Source organism: Cuculus canorus, chromosome 16 (assembly GCF_017976375.1).
Source record: "Cuculus canorus isolate bCucCan1 chromosome 16, bCucCan1.pri, whole genome shotgun sequence".
NCBI lineage: Eukaryota > Metazoa > Chordata > Aves > Cuculiformes > Cuculidae > Cuculus > Cuculus canorus.
In genome coordinates, this window is record NC_071416.1 from 16,047,110 (window position 1) to 16,066,147 (window position 19,038).

General features: G+C 45.4%; 1 protein-coding gene and 1 long non-coding RNA gene across 7 annotated transcripts in view; one reads left to right on the top strand and one right to left on the bottom strand.

Annotated features, from left to right (window-relative positions):
- Positions 1-12,075, top strand: part of LOC128853797 (uncharacterized) — a 142,671-nt gene extending 130,596 nt beyond the window's left edge. For all 6 annotated transcript variants that reach the window (XR_008452563.1, XR_008452564.1, XR_008452566.1 and 3 more), the window contains 4 exons: positions 1,399-1,573; positions 2,022-2,180; positions 7,917-8,035; positions 8,823-12,075. This is a non-coding gene — a long non-coding RNA (uncharacterized LOC128853797). The remainder of the gene's footprint in view (positions 1-1,398; positions 1,574-2,021; positions 2,181-7,916; positions 8,036-8,822) is intronic.
- Positions 12,076-15,275: 3,200 nt separating this feature from the next.
- CEBPB (CCAAT enhancer binding protein beta) lies at positions 15,276-16,565 on the bottom strand. Its single transcript, XM_009558760.2, has one exon. It carries the CDS (start codon positions 16,295-16,297, stop codon positions 15,308-15,310), a length of 990 nt encoding a protein of 329 aa, XP_009557055.2. The 5' UTR covers positions 16,298-16,565; the 3' UTR covers positions 15,276-15,307.
- Between the last annotated feature and the right edge of the window lie 2,473 nt (positions 16,566-19,038).

Sequence of the window (19,038 nt, forward strand, 5' to 3'; positions counted from 1 at the left end):
TCCAGTCACTGGTAAGAGGCAGGTACCTTCAAAAAGAGGTTGAGTTTCCCAAACATTAAGGAAACAGGGATTCTAACAGATCAGTAATTTTAATCCAAGCCTTCAAGCCCTAAGGCTGAGTACCTGCAAAAGTGGTATCGTGGAAGGACACAAGACAGTCTAGAGACCGCTGTTCAGTTGGTTGATTTTTTTTCTGCACACCTGCAATTACTGATTTTGAGCGGGTACGAAGGAGGGAGCTACTTTTTGTGACAGCTGCTGTTTGTGCAGTGGTTAAAACCCAATTTCAGTCAGGATATTAAAACCGGAATGAGTAAGCCAACTCCACAGAGTGACTTCCATCGTTATAAAGAGGCTTGGATTAACATTTGAACTTTTTGAATGCTTGCTCTAATTTAACCGCAGAGTCTTCTGAGAGCTTCAGCCATCGCTAATTAAGACATGCAACCATTTATCTGTGGTTCGTCCGTGTGCTTAGCAGTTTTTGCTTTTGTGGGACTTAGTACTGCAAAGTGTCGGTGCTGGGGTGGATGCCAGTCCGAAACACATGGACTAATGAACCCTACACTTTTCTATTACACTCTCTTACGCCTTCCATGGCTGGGAATACTGCTGTGGCCTCGGATATAGAGTGAAAACAAATAACCCACTTCAAAAATAAACTGCCCTAGGAAGTGTCTTTGAAATTTTTTTAATGCCAAATTAAAAAAACATAATGTGAATGTAAATAATTTTCCCTGCAATGAATGCAATACAAACATCCCAGTGTTTTGCTAGTACCTGAGAGCTGGAATATAAAACTGTCTATAAACAACAGTGAATCTGGCAGGTCTGTTTTATTTCTCTTCCTCCTCCATCTCTCCCCCAGTGTAAATTAATAAATATTAATGAAAAAGAGAAGAAATAGCACTTATCTATTAATTTTTCTCCTTTTATTTTTCTGATCGGGCTTAATTTGAAAGTGTTTCAGTGTTGTGTTTAGTTATATATATGGTTGTGTGAGCCTTTTATTAGCCATGATTCACTCTGCCTATCAGCATAAAGTGGTGCTCATGCTTTCAGTCTGTATCTGCTCCATGATGCTCAGTTATCTCTCTGCCCCGGAGCTATTGGTACGTATGGATTTGCATGTACACTGTTCTCCTATGACAATAGTATGCCAGGAATGACCAGTCTGGTATTACCTGGTCAGGTGGGGTTCCATTCAAATAATGTACCTGCCACCAAAACAATTCAGATCAAAGGTCTGTCTTTCAACAGAATTAAAATGTAAGGACTTCTAAAGGAATTTTAGCAGTTGGCTTTACAAATGAACTTATGTCAGCTGCTCTGTATGATGACTGACTAAATTACTTGTATATCTAATCTTATCTAGCTATCTGTCTGTCTGTTTTTCAGCATTTCAGTATCCATCCCCATATTATCTAGGCGCCACCATAAGATTAAGAAGCTCTGCAGTGACATTCTCAACATGATCTGTTCAAAGGTCATTAGTAGAGCCTTTCATACCGGAAAAGATCGGAGGAGAGCCTGGAAGTGAGCCGCAGAAGGAGAGAAAAAGGAAAAGGAGGTGGTAAGATGTTGGGGCCATTTTAGTCGTGCTCATCCTGCGTGCAGGTGCTTAACTGTAGGAACCTCATCGCAGCCGCCTTTATTCTGCTGCAGGGACTGTAGTCCTTACTGTAGGCTATTGTCACCTCAGCGAGTTATCTCGCACGGCCTTGAGATCGCTGTCCCTGTGCTTTCTTCACACGCCGCTTACATGCTCGGTCTTTATGATTTCTGTATCTTGCTGCCTCAGAGCAGGACATTTCTCTCAAAAATTCCTAGTAGAGGGCAAGCACTGCGACTCAGGGAAACCTTCTCCAAACTAAAATACGAGATAAAGTTTTGTATTTAGCTTGGTGTGCAAATCCTACAAACTCTTTGTGTTTGAGGAAGAAAAAAAAAAGGGTGATTTTCAATGTACACAAAGTTACATAGGACCCATGGAATCAGAAAAGGTTATTTTATCCTTCAAGGCCCAGTCCTGCTTCCGCTGAAGCCGGTTGCTGTAGTGTCTCTGATTGCCGTGAGTGCCCGCTGAAGACAACCTGAGGAACCTGCATTACGGAAGGCTGGCCCTGGCCCTGCAGGGCTCATCAATGCAGTCTGTCGCTACTGTTTCAAGAATTATACTGGTAAGTGACAAATTTGCCAAAGCTCCTTTTTTCCACTGCTGCGATTAGGAAGCCTGGTTCAGTCCTGAGGAGGCCGATGACAGGATGTTGATGCGTTGCTCAAACCAGCCCCTGGAGGTTTTCTGTACCCCTTTCGGTACGAAAACGCTAGGGGATTTCACTAGGGGATAAATAGGTGGTTCCAAAGCGAGGAGGAAAGAGCCAAAGTTGGAAGCTAACCACAATACGTGGGCGTAAGCGATTACCAAAGGCTTCCAGTAACTCTGCTATCATCAGAGACTGGCTTTATGGGTATGGCCTCAAGAAGTTTCCCTCCACTTAATTAAAGAGGCAGATAAGTATCTAGGTGGAGTGTGCAGATAGGTTCTGAATGAGTTATCCACTAAGGCTGGTTCGCTGCACCTATTGTTAAAGCCAAAATATAATATCAGATTAATGCATTATATTTGCCTATTATAGCACTATGTCATCATTATATGACATGTTATAATTAAAGCCCTTCGTTAGAAACAAAACTATTTGGCTTGGGATAAGTTGCCTTTATGACTTCTGTGGTTATGATTTCCTCCTTTTCTTAACCCCTTCAAACTGCATAATATAGCTATTTGTAACTGTATAAAGAAAGTTTCTAGTTTCAGATTTTAATCTCAGGTAATTCAGTGTAAATAAAGTCAAAATCTGGCACCTAGTCTTTTCCTGTTTCTGAATATTTGCTAATAGAGGGAAATCCGTGTTGTTTGGGTCAAAGGAGTCACAAAGACGGGCATTAGATTAAAGGAAAGCATGCATAACTCACCACCTAGCCCTCTCAGTTGTCATTCAGCTGTCCACATCAGTTCCTGATTTTGTACAATTCCTCATTACTTTTCAGGAGAGGAAACGACTCAGCAGACTTTCACTCTTATTTTTCCTTCCTGGAACTACACAAGGAAAAAATTGGTTCTTAGACTAGTTTCTGGACCTGGCTCTCGGGAAACCATGCTCAAAATGCAAATCTGCAAAGTGGGTGTGTGATTGCGTGCCTAACTCGGAGATACGATTAAGATTACAGTTTGGGTAACTGACTATGCTAATGTGTTTAATTAGTGATTTGCATATGCAAGCTTTTACATTTCAGTAGTTGGTGAGTCATGCAGTTAGGTGCCAGGCTTAGCCTTGCTGTCGGATTCAGAGAATGCCAGCTCTGCCCCCTCCTCCCGACGTCGAATGCACAGAGCAAGTGTCACCCGTCAAGGTGGAACCTCCCGAAAATAGCCAGGCTTTCTCTGCCTGACAAACAAACGTTGTAGGGCAATGAATCTTCCTGCTGTTGTTTGGTAGCAGCCTTTATTATTTAATATTTTGCAATACTCTTATATAAATCTAATTGGTGTCTTTTATATTAGTAGCTGAACTGTGCCTTTGTTTGGTTTGGAGATGACCACCTTAATGAAGGCTAATGAGGAGAGGACAGTTGCCAATAGCTAGGGGTGATATCCCACTGTCTCAGTCAATCAGTTGGTGAGAGTTTATTCTGCTGCTGCTGGGCCAGCAACTCAATAATTTGCCTCCTAAGTCATGGATGACCCTTCACCTGTACTTGGAGAGAGATGGATTTGGCCTTGATAACTTGCTGGTGCAGTTTCAGGGTTTAAGCACACCAGGAACTATTTTGTTATTTCTGTTCCATTTAGACCTTGGAAATGTGCTCTCTCTTCACAGGGGCAGGAAGGCCCCAAGCGTAAATGTCAGATGTCTCAGATCATCAGTCTGGTATACGTACTCACTCCTGATCTACATAACTTACTGGAGACACATTTTTCCTAATAATATATTCCTAAAGTAAAGTAATAATATTCCTAAAGTAAAAAGTGAAAAATAACAACATGCAAAAAATGTGATTTTTTTTTTTTTTCCCTAGAAAAGGTATTTCCCGAGCTTTTGCCAGGGTACCCTGACCACTGCTCAAGGGGAAATTTCCCTCTATGGCTGCTTACTCACACGAGTAAGTCACTAAACTTGATCCCACTCTAACTGCTCCTATTAGCACGGAATCAGTGGCGGTGAGGGAATGACTCACAGGGCAAACCGGGATATAATGGGCCACAGAGGGGCATTCCAGAAGAGTGTGTTCTCTCCAATGCTAATTAATTTTCTGCTCTGCAAAATACTTAATAATACAAAACACTGCTAATTTCTTTGTTCTTTAAACATTTCCATCATCCGCTTAAAGGTGCTTTTATGAACTCCACTCAGTCCTTTTCCATGCGGACTGATGAGTCAGGCCTAATTACAGTTGGGCGGTTTGTTATCATGTCATGTTGTCCCTGAACAGCTTGTTATTGCATACTTAATAAAACCGTGATGATACCCACCAAGATCAGGAATTACATACTGGCAAAGGGAAGGGAAATTGAAAGGAAAATGCTGAGGACTCAGCAAAATTCTGTGAATGCGGAGCACAGATTCCAGGGGAGAAAAGGGAAGAGAGTATCCAACTTTGAAGCTGATGTCAAATACCTTCAGAAATATGAGGCATGATAAAAATATGGCCCCTGCAGAGGATTTCCTCATGAGGGACAGGCTTCTCTGCTCACTGGGTGAAAAAAAAAACCCTACTTTCTAATAGCGCCTGCCTGTTTTACATATATAATGAGCCAAACTCTTTGTGGTTGTGTTACTGCCTGGGAAGTGCTTGCAGTGAGGGACAGTCGTGCTCCCAGTCATTTACACCAGAAGACTTTCCCTGCTGAATTAATTCATATTTTTAGCTCTTAATACAAACTTTAACTAATATATGCTATTGTCAAGGTCTCTTCTCTCATATTTCGTGGCTTTTTAAATAAATAACTCCTGAGACAGCATGCTCTGTTCTCCCATATCCAGGAAGGATCTTTATGTAGGTAAAAGAACTGAAGCAAAGAAAGGTGAAGTAACTTGCCTGAGATCCTGAAACCAGTTTGCAGCAATGCCAGATATAGGCCTTTGCTTTCCTTACCCCAGAATCACTAGGTCATCCCTCCTTCCCAATTTATGCAGGGCAGAATCTCCGCAGCATAGGCTGAAAAGGCTCCAGCTGGGCTTAACATTCAACACAGAACCAGCGCAGCGCCCTCCTGCAAGTCTCACCACTGAACTTGGCTCTGTAGTGTGGTCAAAGCCCTCCTGGAATCCCTAGCTAATGGTTAATCCTTGGGAGGAGGCTGGATGAGAGCAGAAATTAGCTGAGAGAGGTGTTTATTGGGAGATCACGTTCACCTCCCTTCTCCCCTCAAGACAAGGTGGTAGGTAGTGGGGTGGGGAGAACCTAGCACTGCATTTGTAAAGAAGCTTATAATAAATGGGCTTTTCTGCCCTAGATTTGTATACAACAGTGATTTGATGTAAACAACCGCAGATTTTGACAAGCTGTGGATGCAGGAGGCTGAGTCAGTTGAAGTTCCCAGGGTGTAAGATAGCAAAAAAGCAGCATTTCTCACAGACAAGCTTTATGCAATACGAAATGTCTTTTACATGGATAATTAATTTTCCCATTTGTCCTCTTCATGTCCTAAGAAACCTTCCACATACCCAAATGCCACTGACAAACTCTTCTCAGAATGAAACCTATTTTGAAGCAAGTGAGGGTCACAAAGGTCTGAAATGCTGTTATCAGGAATGCTTGTTTTGGACCAGCAGAGACTAAATTTTTTAGTGGTGGGAATATCTCATTAGAAGGGAATAGGGGGCTGTTGGAACATGGTCCTCACCCTCTTTGAATGCAGATGAGGCTGAAGCCTCACGCTTCACGACAGCGCAGCAGCACAGCATACCCATATTTTCACAAGCAGAAATACATGCTGCAAAGATAACTTCTCTTTGAGAAAGAAAACCAACCATCCTTCCTGGCCTTTATGGTAACCAAGATAACCCTCAGAGTCAGAGCAGTGTGTGAAAAACAGAACAATGTCTGGGGCATTCTGCAGAAACCAAGAGGTAAATAGACCCGTGAGGTCCCTATCGCCCTCTTCATTACAGTAATCCGTTGATGAGAAGATTAGGAAGGTACTAACTTCAGAGCGCAGGTACTACCTTGATTAGCAGTTTCATAGTCTTGTAAAAAGCATCTCATTTTGTTCTCCCGAGTAGGTGGAGCTTTGGCAGGTGGAGTCTAGGAAAGGATTACCACTATTTTTTTTTTTCTTCCACATCTAATGCTGCCTTGAATGTTGAAGTGGAGCTATTGCAGAGGAGAGGGGCTGTTGGGGACTGCAGACTGCACCCTCAGCCCCCGCCAGGAGCTCCCTAATAGGCAGCGCACTGCTGGAAGGGAGCGCACAACCATGTTAAGCGGAACGTTGCCGGCTCCTGCCTGCCTGGGTCAGGACAGGTACCCTACAGAGTACACTGCTGCCCCCTCCTACCCCTGCTCTGGGAGTTAAATCTGTTAAAGCAAGATTTTGCCTCATTTTTTCTTAAAAGAGAAAGATTTTAATTTTACCTATCGTAGTAAACTGACTCTAATGCCAGTAAAGCATGCCTAATTGGCAGGACTTAGAGACTGATCATTTCAATTTATGCCCAGAACAGGTAGGGCAGCAATGAAAGCCTCTCCCACCCAACCCCACCCCTTCTCCCCAATGTGCCTCAACCCTGCCCTGAAGGGACCACCTGGAGGGCTGAGAAGGGAGTTCCCTCCCTCTGCGCAATAAAAAGGCATAGTCTTACAGTAAATACCAGGTTAAGCTTAGGGCTGTTTAATAGTTACTGTATCTCTGGTAATAAAGCTCTTGCAGGGCTCGTGCAGAAGAGCACCTGCTGCTGAATTAATGCAAAAGTGAGAGCCATTTGCTAAGGTTTTGCCTTTAAGGACTTGGCAGAAAACACTGCGGTGGAATTTTCACTTCATGTTACCATGGGGTCAGTGGGAAAACAGTTGATTGCCCCTAGCCTGGCTGTTGGAAACGGTTCCCATCATTGCCACAGCTTGCAATAGCCTTCCCAGAACCATGTACTGCTTGGTATCACTTCCTTCTTTCAAGACGTCTTCAGCACATGGGGATCTGCCACCTTGTCCTTTTTGCCAAACCCTTTCCAATCTGTCAGCCTCCCTTGTGAACTGCATCCCCCACACCCTACAGAACTGCATTACAAGAGGTCTGAGGGCATCATTCCCGCATGAGTGCCTCATCCTCCCCGAGCCGAAATCCACAGGAGTTAGTTCTGGGGAAAGGTGCAATCGATTCATAGTGACACAGGAAGAACTACCCAGGAGTAGTGATTTTCCCCTGTGAAGCGGGAGCATCCATTCATCTAAATAAAATGATTTGCAAAAAAAAAGCAAAAAAAAAAAAACCCAAGCAAGAACTGTACAAACACTGCATCCCTGTGAGCCTTCAGTGAATCAGGCTCACGCAAATGCAGAACTGAAATAAAAATAGCATTTTCTAGTAGCCATTAGTAGCCCTTGGATTGCCTAATCGCTTTTCTCAGCATCTGCTTTATCAGTTCTCTTCCAGTCCATAGAAGTCCACAGCTGTTGGTAGCAGCTCTTGCTGATGTGGAGTGGGTTATTGCTTAAGAATCCTTTGATCAGCAGCCAGGTGTTAACACCGTGCTCCGAGACAGCAGCTCGCCAGACCTGGCCAGCATACAAACTGGATGGGCTTCTTTGGTACCGTAGCAGGAAATTAGGATTATTCCTTTTGTCCTGTTTGAGTGCATCTCATTCGCTGTCTCTCTGGACATTCAGATTTTCTGTCATGGTTTCTTCCCCAGGACTTGCGCCGGTGCCACAGCTGCATCACAGCAGTATAATCCTGAGGCCAGGCAGCAGCAGCCCAGGCTCCGGGAGGATGTGTTTCAGCAGAGCACCGGGCACATCCAAAACCTTAAAGGTTATGTTTTGCATTGTTTTGTTTCTGCTCAGGTGTAACGTACACTCAAATACTTTGTTGAATTGGGACGCAGTGATACCTGTTAGTGCATAGACTGTATCCCACTTGTCAGATGTTTTGGTGTGGGGTTTTTTTTCTGGGAAATGCAAAAAATGCTGAAGGAGCTGTCATCTCCTTTTGTACAGGAAGAGAGGGTCAAATCAGCCCCTGTGCATGGGTAGCTCTCTCGAATTGGAGAACACATGAAATGCTTAAACTTTGCATGTGCTGTAAAACTGAGGAGGGCGCAAAAATCTTCCCAGACACACTGTGATCTCAGACCCATGTATATACAGATCCATGTAAATACATCCATCTAAATACAGATCTATGCATTTATCATTACTCATGGGTGTAATAATAGTTTCACTGAAATCACTACAGCTACATGTATAAAATGAAGCATTTATGTACGATCAGGATCTAAATACATAATAAGCAAATTTACCTGCAGCTGCGGCAACTGCACTTATAACTAGAGATCCAGATACGTGCTTACAGCTTTTAATACATTTAGGGGCTAAGTGATAATCTAAAGATATAGAGCTATGACCAGAAACTCTCTCTTTTACTTCGCGTGCTTTTGCCAAAGCTCAGTATTTATCCCTTGCATCTTAATTTTTGTCAGCATTCTGCACTCATTAACTCTGCAGCTGTGTAATTTGCTTTAAAAGTAGTTACGGATACTGTGCACCCAATAGCTGAAGTCATACATAAAGGCCTTCTGCCTTTTCTTCTACTCCTACAGGTTTGGGGTCTCAACCCAGCCATCATCAGTACTCCTAACAATAGGCACAAAACCATCTTCTGCCACCATAAGTGGTCATCGATAACTCAACAGCGAGAAAATAGTCCTGCTCGGAAGTTATCTTTCTTCACAGAGCTGGCACAAAAGCTGGCTTGTGTGCTGGTGAAGCAGAAGTGGCTCTGGTCCAGGCTGCATTCCTTTAAGCAACCCAACTCCTTGATAATTACTCGGTTTTTCGTAATTCTACTCATCTTGTTGCGCCAAGTTATCCCACAGATTTTATTCTGCTCCTCGTACATGTAAATGTTAGGCATGTTTAAGTATCTTAATAAATTACATTCTAGGTTAATTTTCTGGCCTTTTTTTAGTTCAAAAACCAACAGAGGCAGAATCTATATTTTACCATTCCAAGTTGGACACCTCGGCTCAGAGAAGTGTGGCAAATCACTGTCAGAAACATCCGCCCCCGAGTTATTGTCAGGATGGCAGAGGTTGAGGAAATTCGCAAAACAATGCTTCTGCGAGTCAGCCACCACTGCTCTCCTTCTGCTTCTCAAACCGGCTCCAGGCACTTTCTCTTGTTCTTTTCATTCCCTTCCTGAATTACTTCAGCCAAGTAATTGTTTCATCATGTTGCACAGAAATATTTTCCCATCGTGTCTCCGTGATATTCATTTCTAAACCCAAAGCTCTGCCGCTCGCTTATAGAAAATATCTCGCACAACTTTGGTACAGCCAGATCCCAGGGGAGCTACCGGAGGGGGGAAGACAGCAGGTGAGGCGTTAGAGGGACTTCGGCATTGTTGGAAGGAGACTGTGATTCCTGTTACTCTAATTTCTAGACAACAGCAATGAGCTGTTTACCACAGGCTTAATGAATGCTGTTGCAATATCCTAGCAAACCCTAGGTATTTATAGAAAACAAAAAAGCCGTTGCACTTGGTTTGTATGGGGATAGGGACCTCGGCAGCTCTTAACCTCTGTCAAAAAATCAGTTCTTCGCTCTGGCATGATGTGTAAGGTGTGTGCATTCGAGCCCACCAAAACCAGGTCTGACCTGCCCAGCACGGCTATAGTGCGAGTTCTCAAAGGATTTATTCTGCAGATTGTATGAAATGACGAGACCTAACAAAACCCTCCGATTTAAATACCCTGAACTCTGAGAAAGTGCTTTGACAGCTCTGTAATGTGTGATACAGGAATCCCAGAGGCAAGAGCAGATAGGAAAGAGCAAGGAGAAAACTGGATGCAGATCAAAGTCTTCCTTAGCTTTTAATTAGCAAGAAAATATTACTGGCGTTTATTATTATTATTATATGAATAATTTTAATACATAAGTTAGTGACAATTTTAAAACAAATTAGGGTTAAATTTGGTGCTGCTCTGTGAAATTGTGGCAGTGAGTCGGAAACTTTGCAACTAAATGTGTCCCTATTGTAATTGCAAATCAATTATCTTCAGCAACTACTAATACATTTATCCTCGTTTTGAATTCCAGCTGTATTGTTTTTTCACATCCCAACAGATGTAACCACCAACATTTCTAGAAGGGAAGGAAAGCCTTTGCATCAAAACAAAACATTCAAACAATTTAGCAGGTGGGAAAATTATCACGAAAGGCATTTTGGTTTCTGGTAGTCTCCAATAGATCACCCTGAGCAAATCAGAATTGTGGCTGCGCCAAACTGGAGAGCTCTGCTTTCCTGTGGCTCCCGAGGATTGGTGCGCTGGCGTCAAACCCCAGCGAGGGGCTCCTGGAGGCCACGCTGCCCCTTCTAGGATCATCTCAAAGAGAAATTCTCTTGGAGTTTTGCATCAGGCTAACACCACACCAGAAATTTCACATGATCACAACGCCAATCCAAGGCTGTATCTAATCCTTTTGTTTATTTACATACTCACCATAGATTGTGCTGCTCCTCTGTCCAGGCTGGGGCCAAACTGTCTCAATTACTCTGAAAGAAGCAGGAACCTCGGAATAGTATCCAAGTGTAGCGCTTCTACCAAGGATTAGCTTTGTGATGCAAAGATTGAACTCTCAGGCTATGTTTTGGGTCCCACCAAACAGTTAAATAGAACTTCATTCTTTCAATGATTCTCTCATCTGTTCAGTGATTATCTCTCAAAAGTGAACTAATTCCCTCACATATACCATGTACAGTTTATTGACTGATGAATAAAACTATTCGGAATTTGAACTGAAATGTTTCCTTGGGAGTAGTTAACTAATATTCCTAATTTTGTTTGGATTTCCTGATCAATGTATTTGGACTCTTTCAACATGCGTGCATAGGTTTACATTTTTCTTCACATTTGTGTATGAGGTATGGCCTAAAATTCTGACTGTTAGGAATTAGTGTAGACCTAAATACAAAAAAGGCTAACACTCAGGACAGCAGTAATGAATTTTTCTTTTTTTTTTTGCATTAGCAATCAGTAGCAAAAAAAGTTAGAACAAAATTCATGATTACTCTCTGCCCACCATACAATCATCTCTATCTTGTACAAACTGAATGCAGAACTCTGCCATTCCAGTTTGGTGGTGCTTTAGATTTACTTTGTGTTGGTATGAATGACAGGAAAATGCACAACAATGCTCATTGTATCTTAAGTGACATCACTACAAATAACAAAAGATTTTTAATTTGGCCTCGTATACATTTTCTCTTTATTAAAGCAGGTACGGAGTTGCAATGACTTTTATTCTGCTCACAGCTAATGAAACACTGCTTGAAAACGACCTAGTATGAAAGTACCTCATTTTCATACACATCCACATCAATGACAGTTGTTGTAGCAATGAAATTGTAAAGATAAACATTGTGCACAAAGCTTTTTTCAGGCTATAATTTCAGTATCTGAAGGCTATTGCAGAATCTCAATGAGGGAAAAAAAACCCCATACTGTTTTCAAATGTGATCAAGTCTCCTGTCCAATAACCCTTTGCGGCGTGTGCACCATTCGGATGATTTTATTTGCTAGAGGAGAAGCAATTAGTATAGACACAAGCCTGAATTTTCCTGCATCTTCCAAGAGTCAGGAGAAGAGTGAAAGCAACGCCACACAACGTCAGAGCTGCATGGGGCTTTGAGCAGATAAGCAGCGAGTAATAATTTCCATTAATAGATAAAAGAACTGTTAACAAAATTATAATTGTATTTAACTATTTTGTTTTAAAACCATATAAATGATTCTTTTTGCAGAACTAAGCGCAACTGAATTCAAACACCTAACAAATGAGAAAACAATGCTGGACACTGTGGAAAGGGGGTGTCAGTGATAGGGATTTGATCTTGCAGACGTTTCTACATTGGAAGAAACTCTGTTATTTTAATAGTAATGAGAAAGACCTGTATGAATCAGTCAAAATAATAAATATTTTGAAAGAGTAAGAAAAAGAGCTGATAAACTCCACAAAATTCGGAACTACTGCGGAAAGTGCCTTAACTTCTCCACATGGTCTGCCTGCGTGTAGACTGCAAAGTCTTACCGCACGCTGTACTGAGTCGCTTTAGGAAAAGAAGCTCCAGAGACCCTGTCAGAAGAAAACCGAGAGGTACGAAGTACTGCGTTCAGTTGACAGAACCTTATTTGTAATGGGAAACTGTATCAATATTTGGAGCTGAGCCACTGTTTGAACAGGGATTTTCCAACTCCGCTGCCCCCCACCCCCCACTCCCCGATTAGAAAAGGTATTTGGAATCTCTTGTCTACTTTAGTGATTGGAGTTTTCTCAGATTCATTTCCAAACTATTTTTTTTTCCAGAATGTTTTTTTCTAGGAAATGTTTTAATTACAGGGGCTTTTCCATGCTCTTGTTTATAAAGCAGGGTATTTCATGACCTCCATGCATTTAATAGTGCTACAAAGCTCCTAAAATGTAAGTTATGTGGGTAATATGAGATTAAGAGTGAAGGATTCGGACACTCTGACTCTTTCACGGATTCTTTCTGAGACTAATGTAAAATTGGTGCATTCACGTCCTCATTTTTCCTGCCTGTAATAGCATCTTTCTGACAACAACTCATTGCTGCAGTTTTCCTCCTGAACAAGAAATCTGTAGTCCTAATGAAGAGATACATTGCAATACAGCAGTAATTTAAACATCATTCTTCAAATCGCAGCAACACCGCCCTGGCTCTCCTGAACTGTGGCCGGCAAAGTTTAAGGATGGGGATAAGCTCATTCAAGCCTGAGAGAGCTCTATCTCCAAAACTGGACTATTATTTAAACAAATATAAATAACTTTAGCGCATCTTATCTTTCAATCGACCCTGCCTTCCAGCCCCCATAAACTGAACTTTTGTTGGAAGCTGTGTCTTTTATAGAGAAAGAAAGAAATGTATCTGAGGACATCGTCAATCCTCCAGCAATTCCACCCTCGGCAGCACTCGGTCCTGACTGGGAACACTGCTTATAACTTTGGGTAACATTACATGGCCTACAGCACAACAAGAAAATAGGATCTAACGATGTGGATAAGTTTCGTAACTAGAAGAAGAGTAGAATAAACAGCCACAGGAGGCTGGAGTAATCATCGTCACGAGGGACAGTCAAGACAAGATCTAACGTCTGTTTTGCCTGCAAGAACTTGAGTCATGCTGGTGCAGGAGCTAGCTCACCCAAGAAAATCTATTCTTAGGGTCTCATAAAAACAACTGCACTGTACAGATTCAAATTAAAAAGCAAACAGGACAAATCTGTATCGGGACCAACACTCCACTGCTTACTACTGCACAGCGGGAGCTGTGGAGGCACTGGGGAGACAGCGAATGCGTAACAGATTCCAGTAAGAGCTCGGGGAGATTCAGCCGCAGGAGGCTGTGATCTTAAGTGTCAGAAATAAAAAAGCAGAACAGTTCTTTCAGGAGAAAACATGTACTAAAAACAAGCAACAAACTGAAGATCTGTGCTTCTGCGATCTGTTTGTATGGCAGCAAATTCAAGTCCACCGTCTTTGCACCGAAAAGCCCTTCTGTGTTCAGCTGTCAAACGCAGCATAGAGGATTAAGAAGTTTGTTTTCTGGGGCACTGGGAATCTGGATCTAAAATCTTAAGCTTAAATTTGGCCTAACAGGAAAATGGAAAATGCTGAGTAAGACCTGATCATTTGCCCGACTCCCTCCACATAACCCGCTGGAGGCTGTTAACTTCTTAGGGACCTCAACACAGCATACGGCAGGGGGACCAATACACCCTGGGAGCCCTGGCGAGACTCTTGTTCCTTCGGCAGGCAGAGCCTTAGCTCTCTCTAAAACAAAGTTATGACCTGCTGCAAACTTCCTTCTCTATGTCACGCCCCCCCTTATCTGTCCTTTGCCCTCAGCAAAGACACACACACACAGAAACAAACACCTCTCAGGAGAGAAACTGTCTACAGCTTTCAAAAAGAATTTCTCAAGAGAAAAGATAAGGGAGTGGTCCATATGCCTCTCACCTGGGTATCACGAGAGCTTCCTGAGCAATGACCCAAATTACTGACATCCAACAGAAATGCTACTTTCTCATGTTTATTCCTGTAAACTACAAACATAAGAAACGCTGAATCATAACTTAGAGAATAGAAACTCTGCAAAAGACAAGAAAAACAAACACAAATTCATTTCAGGCTTCCTCCCTTCCTTTCTTTCTCTTCCTCCCTCCCTCTTCAGACTCGCTGCTACGTTGCCAAAGACTGGTCATGGTTTGGATCGCACATCTCGCTCTACACGTTCAGAACAGCAAGGAGTGCAACAAAAAAAAACAAACCAACAACAAAAACCCATCACAAACGCCTCCTCCCCAAACAACACCCAAGCGGCAGCTAAAGCAAGTGATTAGAGGAAATAAACTGAGGCAACAAGATCTGGCTAAAGTTTCCAGCTCTGCTCTTTGCGGGGTTTCTCTTGGGAGTTGGGTTTTTTTTTTGGTTTTACTCCCACCCCCCCCCTTTCTCTGAGTCAGGGAGAAAAAGCCAAAAGGCCAACAAAAATCCTGATCCCCGATCGCAGCACTGAGCCAGACTGGAACCTCACCCCTGCGGTTAATCTAACTTTAAAGCTGCCTCCAAAATAAAACAAGCTACTTTTTAACCTAGTCATAGAGTTTATTAAAATTGTTCATTAATGCTTCAAATGTAGCAAGAATGCATAGATCCCAAAATATACATATGTATTTTCTTATAGAAATAGATTATTCTTTATAATAAAAAAAACCAAAAACCTGTAGGAACATCTTTAACAGATTACTCAATTCATGACTGACAGTTACACGAGATTGCATCATGTACACAGCATTCCCAGCCATGCTTAAAGGATTGCATCACTTCGCCCTCGTTCTCCTCTCGCTGTATTAAATACCCGCAGCGCCGCCCGGGCCGGGGTCCCCCCTCGCCCCCCACCCGCGGAGCCTTCCGCCAACGCGTAAATAAAGCTCAAACCCCGCAAAGGACGGCGGAGGCGGGGGGGGGGGGGGCCGGGAGCCGGGAGCCGGGAGCCGCCCGGGGGTCAGCAGCGGGGCGAGGAGGCGAGCAGGGGCTCGGGCAGCTGTTTGAACAAGTTCCTGAGGGTGCTCAGCTCCCGGGAGAGCTGCTCCACCTTCTTCTGGAGCCGCTCGTTCTCGGCGGTCAGTTCCAACACTTTGTGCTGCGTCTCCAGGTTGCGCATTTTCGCTTTGTCGCGGCTCTTGCGGACCGCGATGTTGTTCCTCTCCCGGCGGAGCTTGTACTCGTCGCTGTGCTTGTCCACGCACTTCTTGGGCTTGTTCTTGCCCGCGGGGGGGGCGGAGTAGCCTCCTCCGGCGGCGGCGGCGGACTTGGAGGACTCGGAGGGGTTTGGGGTGCCGGGGGGGCTGGACGAGGACGAGGTGGAGAGGTTCCCGCTGCTGCCGCTCGGCACCGACTGGTAGCCCAGGTAGGAGCGCACGGTGCTGCCGTAGGGGGAGGACATGCCCCCCGGTCCCGGCCCGGCCCCCCCTTCTTCCTTACGGGGCCCTTTGCAAGAGTCCAGGGTCTCGAAGACCGGCTCCACTTTGGTTTCCACGATCTGGGGCGGGAAGCAGCCCGGCAGCGCTCCCGGCTTGTGGCTCTGGCTGCCGCAGGGGTGGCTGTGCCGGGCGAGGCTGATGTAGGTGTAATCGGGCTTCTTGCTCCCGCCGCTGCCTTTATAGTCCTCGGCGAAGAGATCGGAAAGGAAATCTTGGCCGCCGCCGCTGCTGCAGGGAGGCTCAAAGTTGCCCCCTGCTGCTGCTGCGGGAGGCGGCGGCTGCGCCGGCGGCTGCGATGCTAAGGGGTCCAGGTAGGGGCTGAAGTCGATGGCTCGCTCGTGGTCCCCTACGGTGAGCTCGGTCATGGAGCGGCCGCCGGCCGCCCGCGGGTGCAGCTTGTTGAGAGCAGCCAGACAGTCCGCCTCGTAATAGAAATTGGCCACTTCCATGGATTTAAAGGCGGGCGGCTGGAGGGGGAGGCATGCTGCGTCCCAGGCCACCAGGCGTTGCATGAAAGCAAAGGGGGATGCGGGGAGGAGAAAACGGCGCAGGGGGACCCCCCCCGGCAGAGGATCGAGCTGCCGCCGGCGGGGCGGGGGGGTCCGGCCCCTGCCTCGGGCCCCGGGAGGCGCTGCGCACCTGGGCTGGATCAGTCCCTGCGGCGCGGCGGGGCTTCCCCGCTCCGGCTGCTGCGGCGGGAGCTGGAGCGTCTCCTCCGGACCATCTGGTTCTGGGTCCCGCGTCCTAAAAGTCTCTCTGACTTAGGAAAGTTCCTTTCCTCAGTTATTTATAGGGGCGGTGGATCCCATAGCAACGGGCGCGTCACCGCCTGGCCGCCTGCCACGCCGCACGCTCGGTGCCTGCCGGCCCCGGAGGAGGCACCGGGGGCGGGGGAGCTGCGAGCGGCGCTCGGCGGCGCGGGGGGCGGCGGCGCCCGCAGGTGCGGGGCGAAGCGGGGACACGCGGGGCGCGCCCGGCACTCGCTGGCGCTGGGTTGTGACAGTGGCTGGATGTTCTCTGCTTTTTTGGCGATAGGAACTCGTTGTTTCACGCTTTTTTTTTGGTGATAGTAACCGGTTGTTTTGTGCCTTTTGTGACAGTAACTACTCCTGTGGGCAGCGGGTCACGAGGGGCAATGGGGATGAACGGCAGAGGGGCGGGTTTAGACTGGACATGAAGAAGAATTTCTTCCCCGTGAGGGTGGGGAGGCACTGGCACAGGGTGCCCAGGGAAGCTGTGGCTGCCCCATCCCTGGAGGGGTTCAAGGCTGGGCTGGATGGGCCTTGGGCACCTGATCCAGTGGGAGGGGGGTGGAACTGGATGGGCTTTAAGGTCCCTTCCAACCCAAACTGTTGTATGATTCTATGAAATCAGGGCTGGAGGGACTTTTCCGAGTCCTGTCACCAAGGCAAGGGAAAAGCTGCGGTACAAGCAGTTGCTATTACAAAAAGTGGAATATTTCTGATTTAAGAGTTAAGTTTCATCCAAGTCTTCAAATAGAAGACAGATCCCGTTATTCTCCGTCCGGCGTTTGACTGAGTAACCCCCCCTGGAAAGCACAACCGTCCGCACAGATGCACGCACGGCCACTTTACAGCCGAGAGGACTCGGAGCCGGGCACGGCGCTGCTCCGGGTTTCCTTCCTGCAGCCACAGAGCCGAGCAAACCCAGAGCTCCCCTCCCCATCCCTTCGTGCAGGGATGATGGCCTTAAAGTTTGTCTTGGTGTATTTACTTTACACGATATGGTGCAACTGTCAGGGTACACAAGCGATAGGGGATCTGTGCGCTGAAACCAAAGGGGCCTCTACGTAACGTGATTCAAAAGGAAAGTGGAATACGTGCGTGGAAACATGGAATCCGAATGTTTTTAGAATTGCGGGATAAGTTTGGGAAGGAAGACTGAATCTTGATGTCCGTTTTAATTAAAGACACCCACCTTGGGAATCAAACTTATATTTTCACTCTCTTACTCCCACATTTACCTGTCTACAAGCTGGTGATTCATCCCCAGAATAAAGGACATTAATTTAAAACAAAACATATAATTAAAGGAAGTAGGAGTGTCCTTCGCCTCAGTAAAGAAGACCTAGCACTGCAGGGAAAATGACACTGCCTCTTAGAATAATGTGAAGCAATCCTGCGGTGTGGGAAATATTGTAACGTTAAGCCAGAGGAACAGGTATTGCATTATACGATTCAAACAGTCAACTGTTCATAATGTTCAAACCTCAGAACTTTGAAAAGAGGAAGAATTCAAGAAGCAGTCAGTGGATCATTGGACATTTTCTTTCTTTTATTTTTTTTTTTTCCTTTCCTATTTCATTTCATGTTTGAAAATTTTCGTTTCTTTCCATATCGAAAGTACCCTAACAGGTTTTCAGGCCTCAAATATTTCTAGTTCCATCTTTATCTACCAAGTCAATCTTTGGTGAATGCACCAGAGATTAAACTGGAGCTGGGCCTGGCCGGAGAGCTGGGTCTGGAGGTTGTAGTTGGAGCCCATACCTTCATAAATACAAACATCTGTATTGGGTGCAAATACTGGCAAGTTGCAGTGAGCCAGGGCTTGTTCTCCTGGCTGTTTACTCCCTCACTGTGTGCCTTTATCCTGCATTCTGATCTGGCAGTTACATCCAGCGGCTGCCCTGACTGGCCCTTGCGACTGAACCCTTGGAAATTGGTCTCATCTGCTTCCTACCTCCAGAATGTCTCGGGGACCCACAAGCAGAAGGTCTGCTGCCGTGGTGGCTCTCTGAGATGCGTGGTTGGTCTTTCTTGGCTTTACCCTGACAGGTCTCCAGCTCACCACGGCCGTTGGCTGGAACTAAATGCTAAAACTGGTCGGTAAATTTCCTGGGCCATTTTTCAAGATATTTTTGGAGATCTAAATTTGCCCTCTTTGAATTTCTGCCCCATTCTGTGCTGCTTTGCAGCAGAAAGTTGTATTCCTGCCCAGGCTGATCTTCTCTAACGAAATAGAACGTCTGTGCAACTGTCATGTGAAAGAGATTATATCAGGGATGGTGTGGCCCACACCTCCTTTCCAGACCAGTGCTGAGTAATCCCGCAGTCACTGAGATCACACGTCAGCCAGGGCGGTAATTGAGGTTGGATGCCCAGCTTGTCCCCTCCTTCCCTTCTCCCCTCTCACCTCCCTGCTGTACCTGGATCTCTTTAAACTTCCTCCAGCTCACCTCAAATCCCAACATCCACTCTCATGGAGCCAACGTCCGTTCTCAGCTTCTCATGGG

Coding starts and splice junctions, on each gene's coding strand:
- CEBPB (XM_009558760.2), bottom strand. CDS start 16,297: ATGCAACGCCTGGTGGCCTGGGACGCAGCATGCCTCCCCCTCCAGCCG.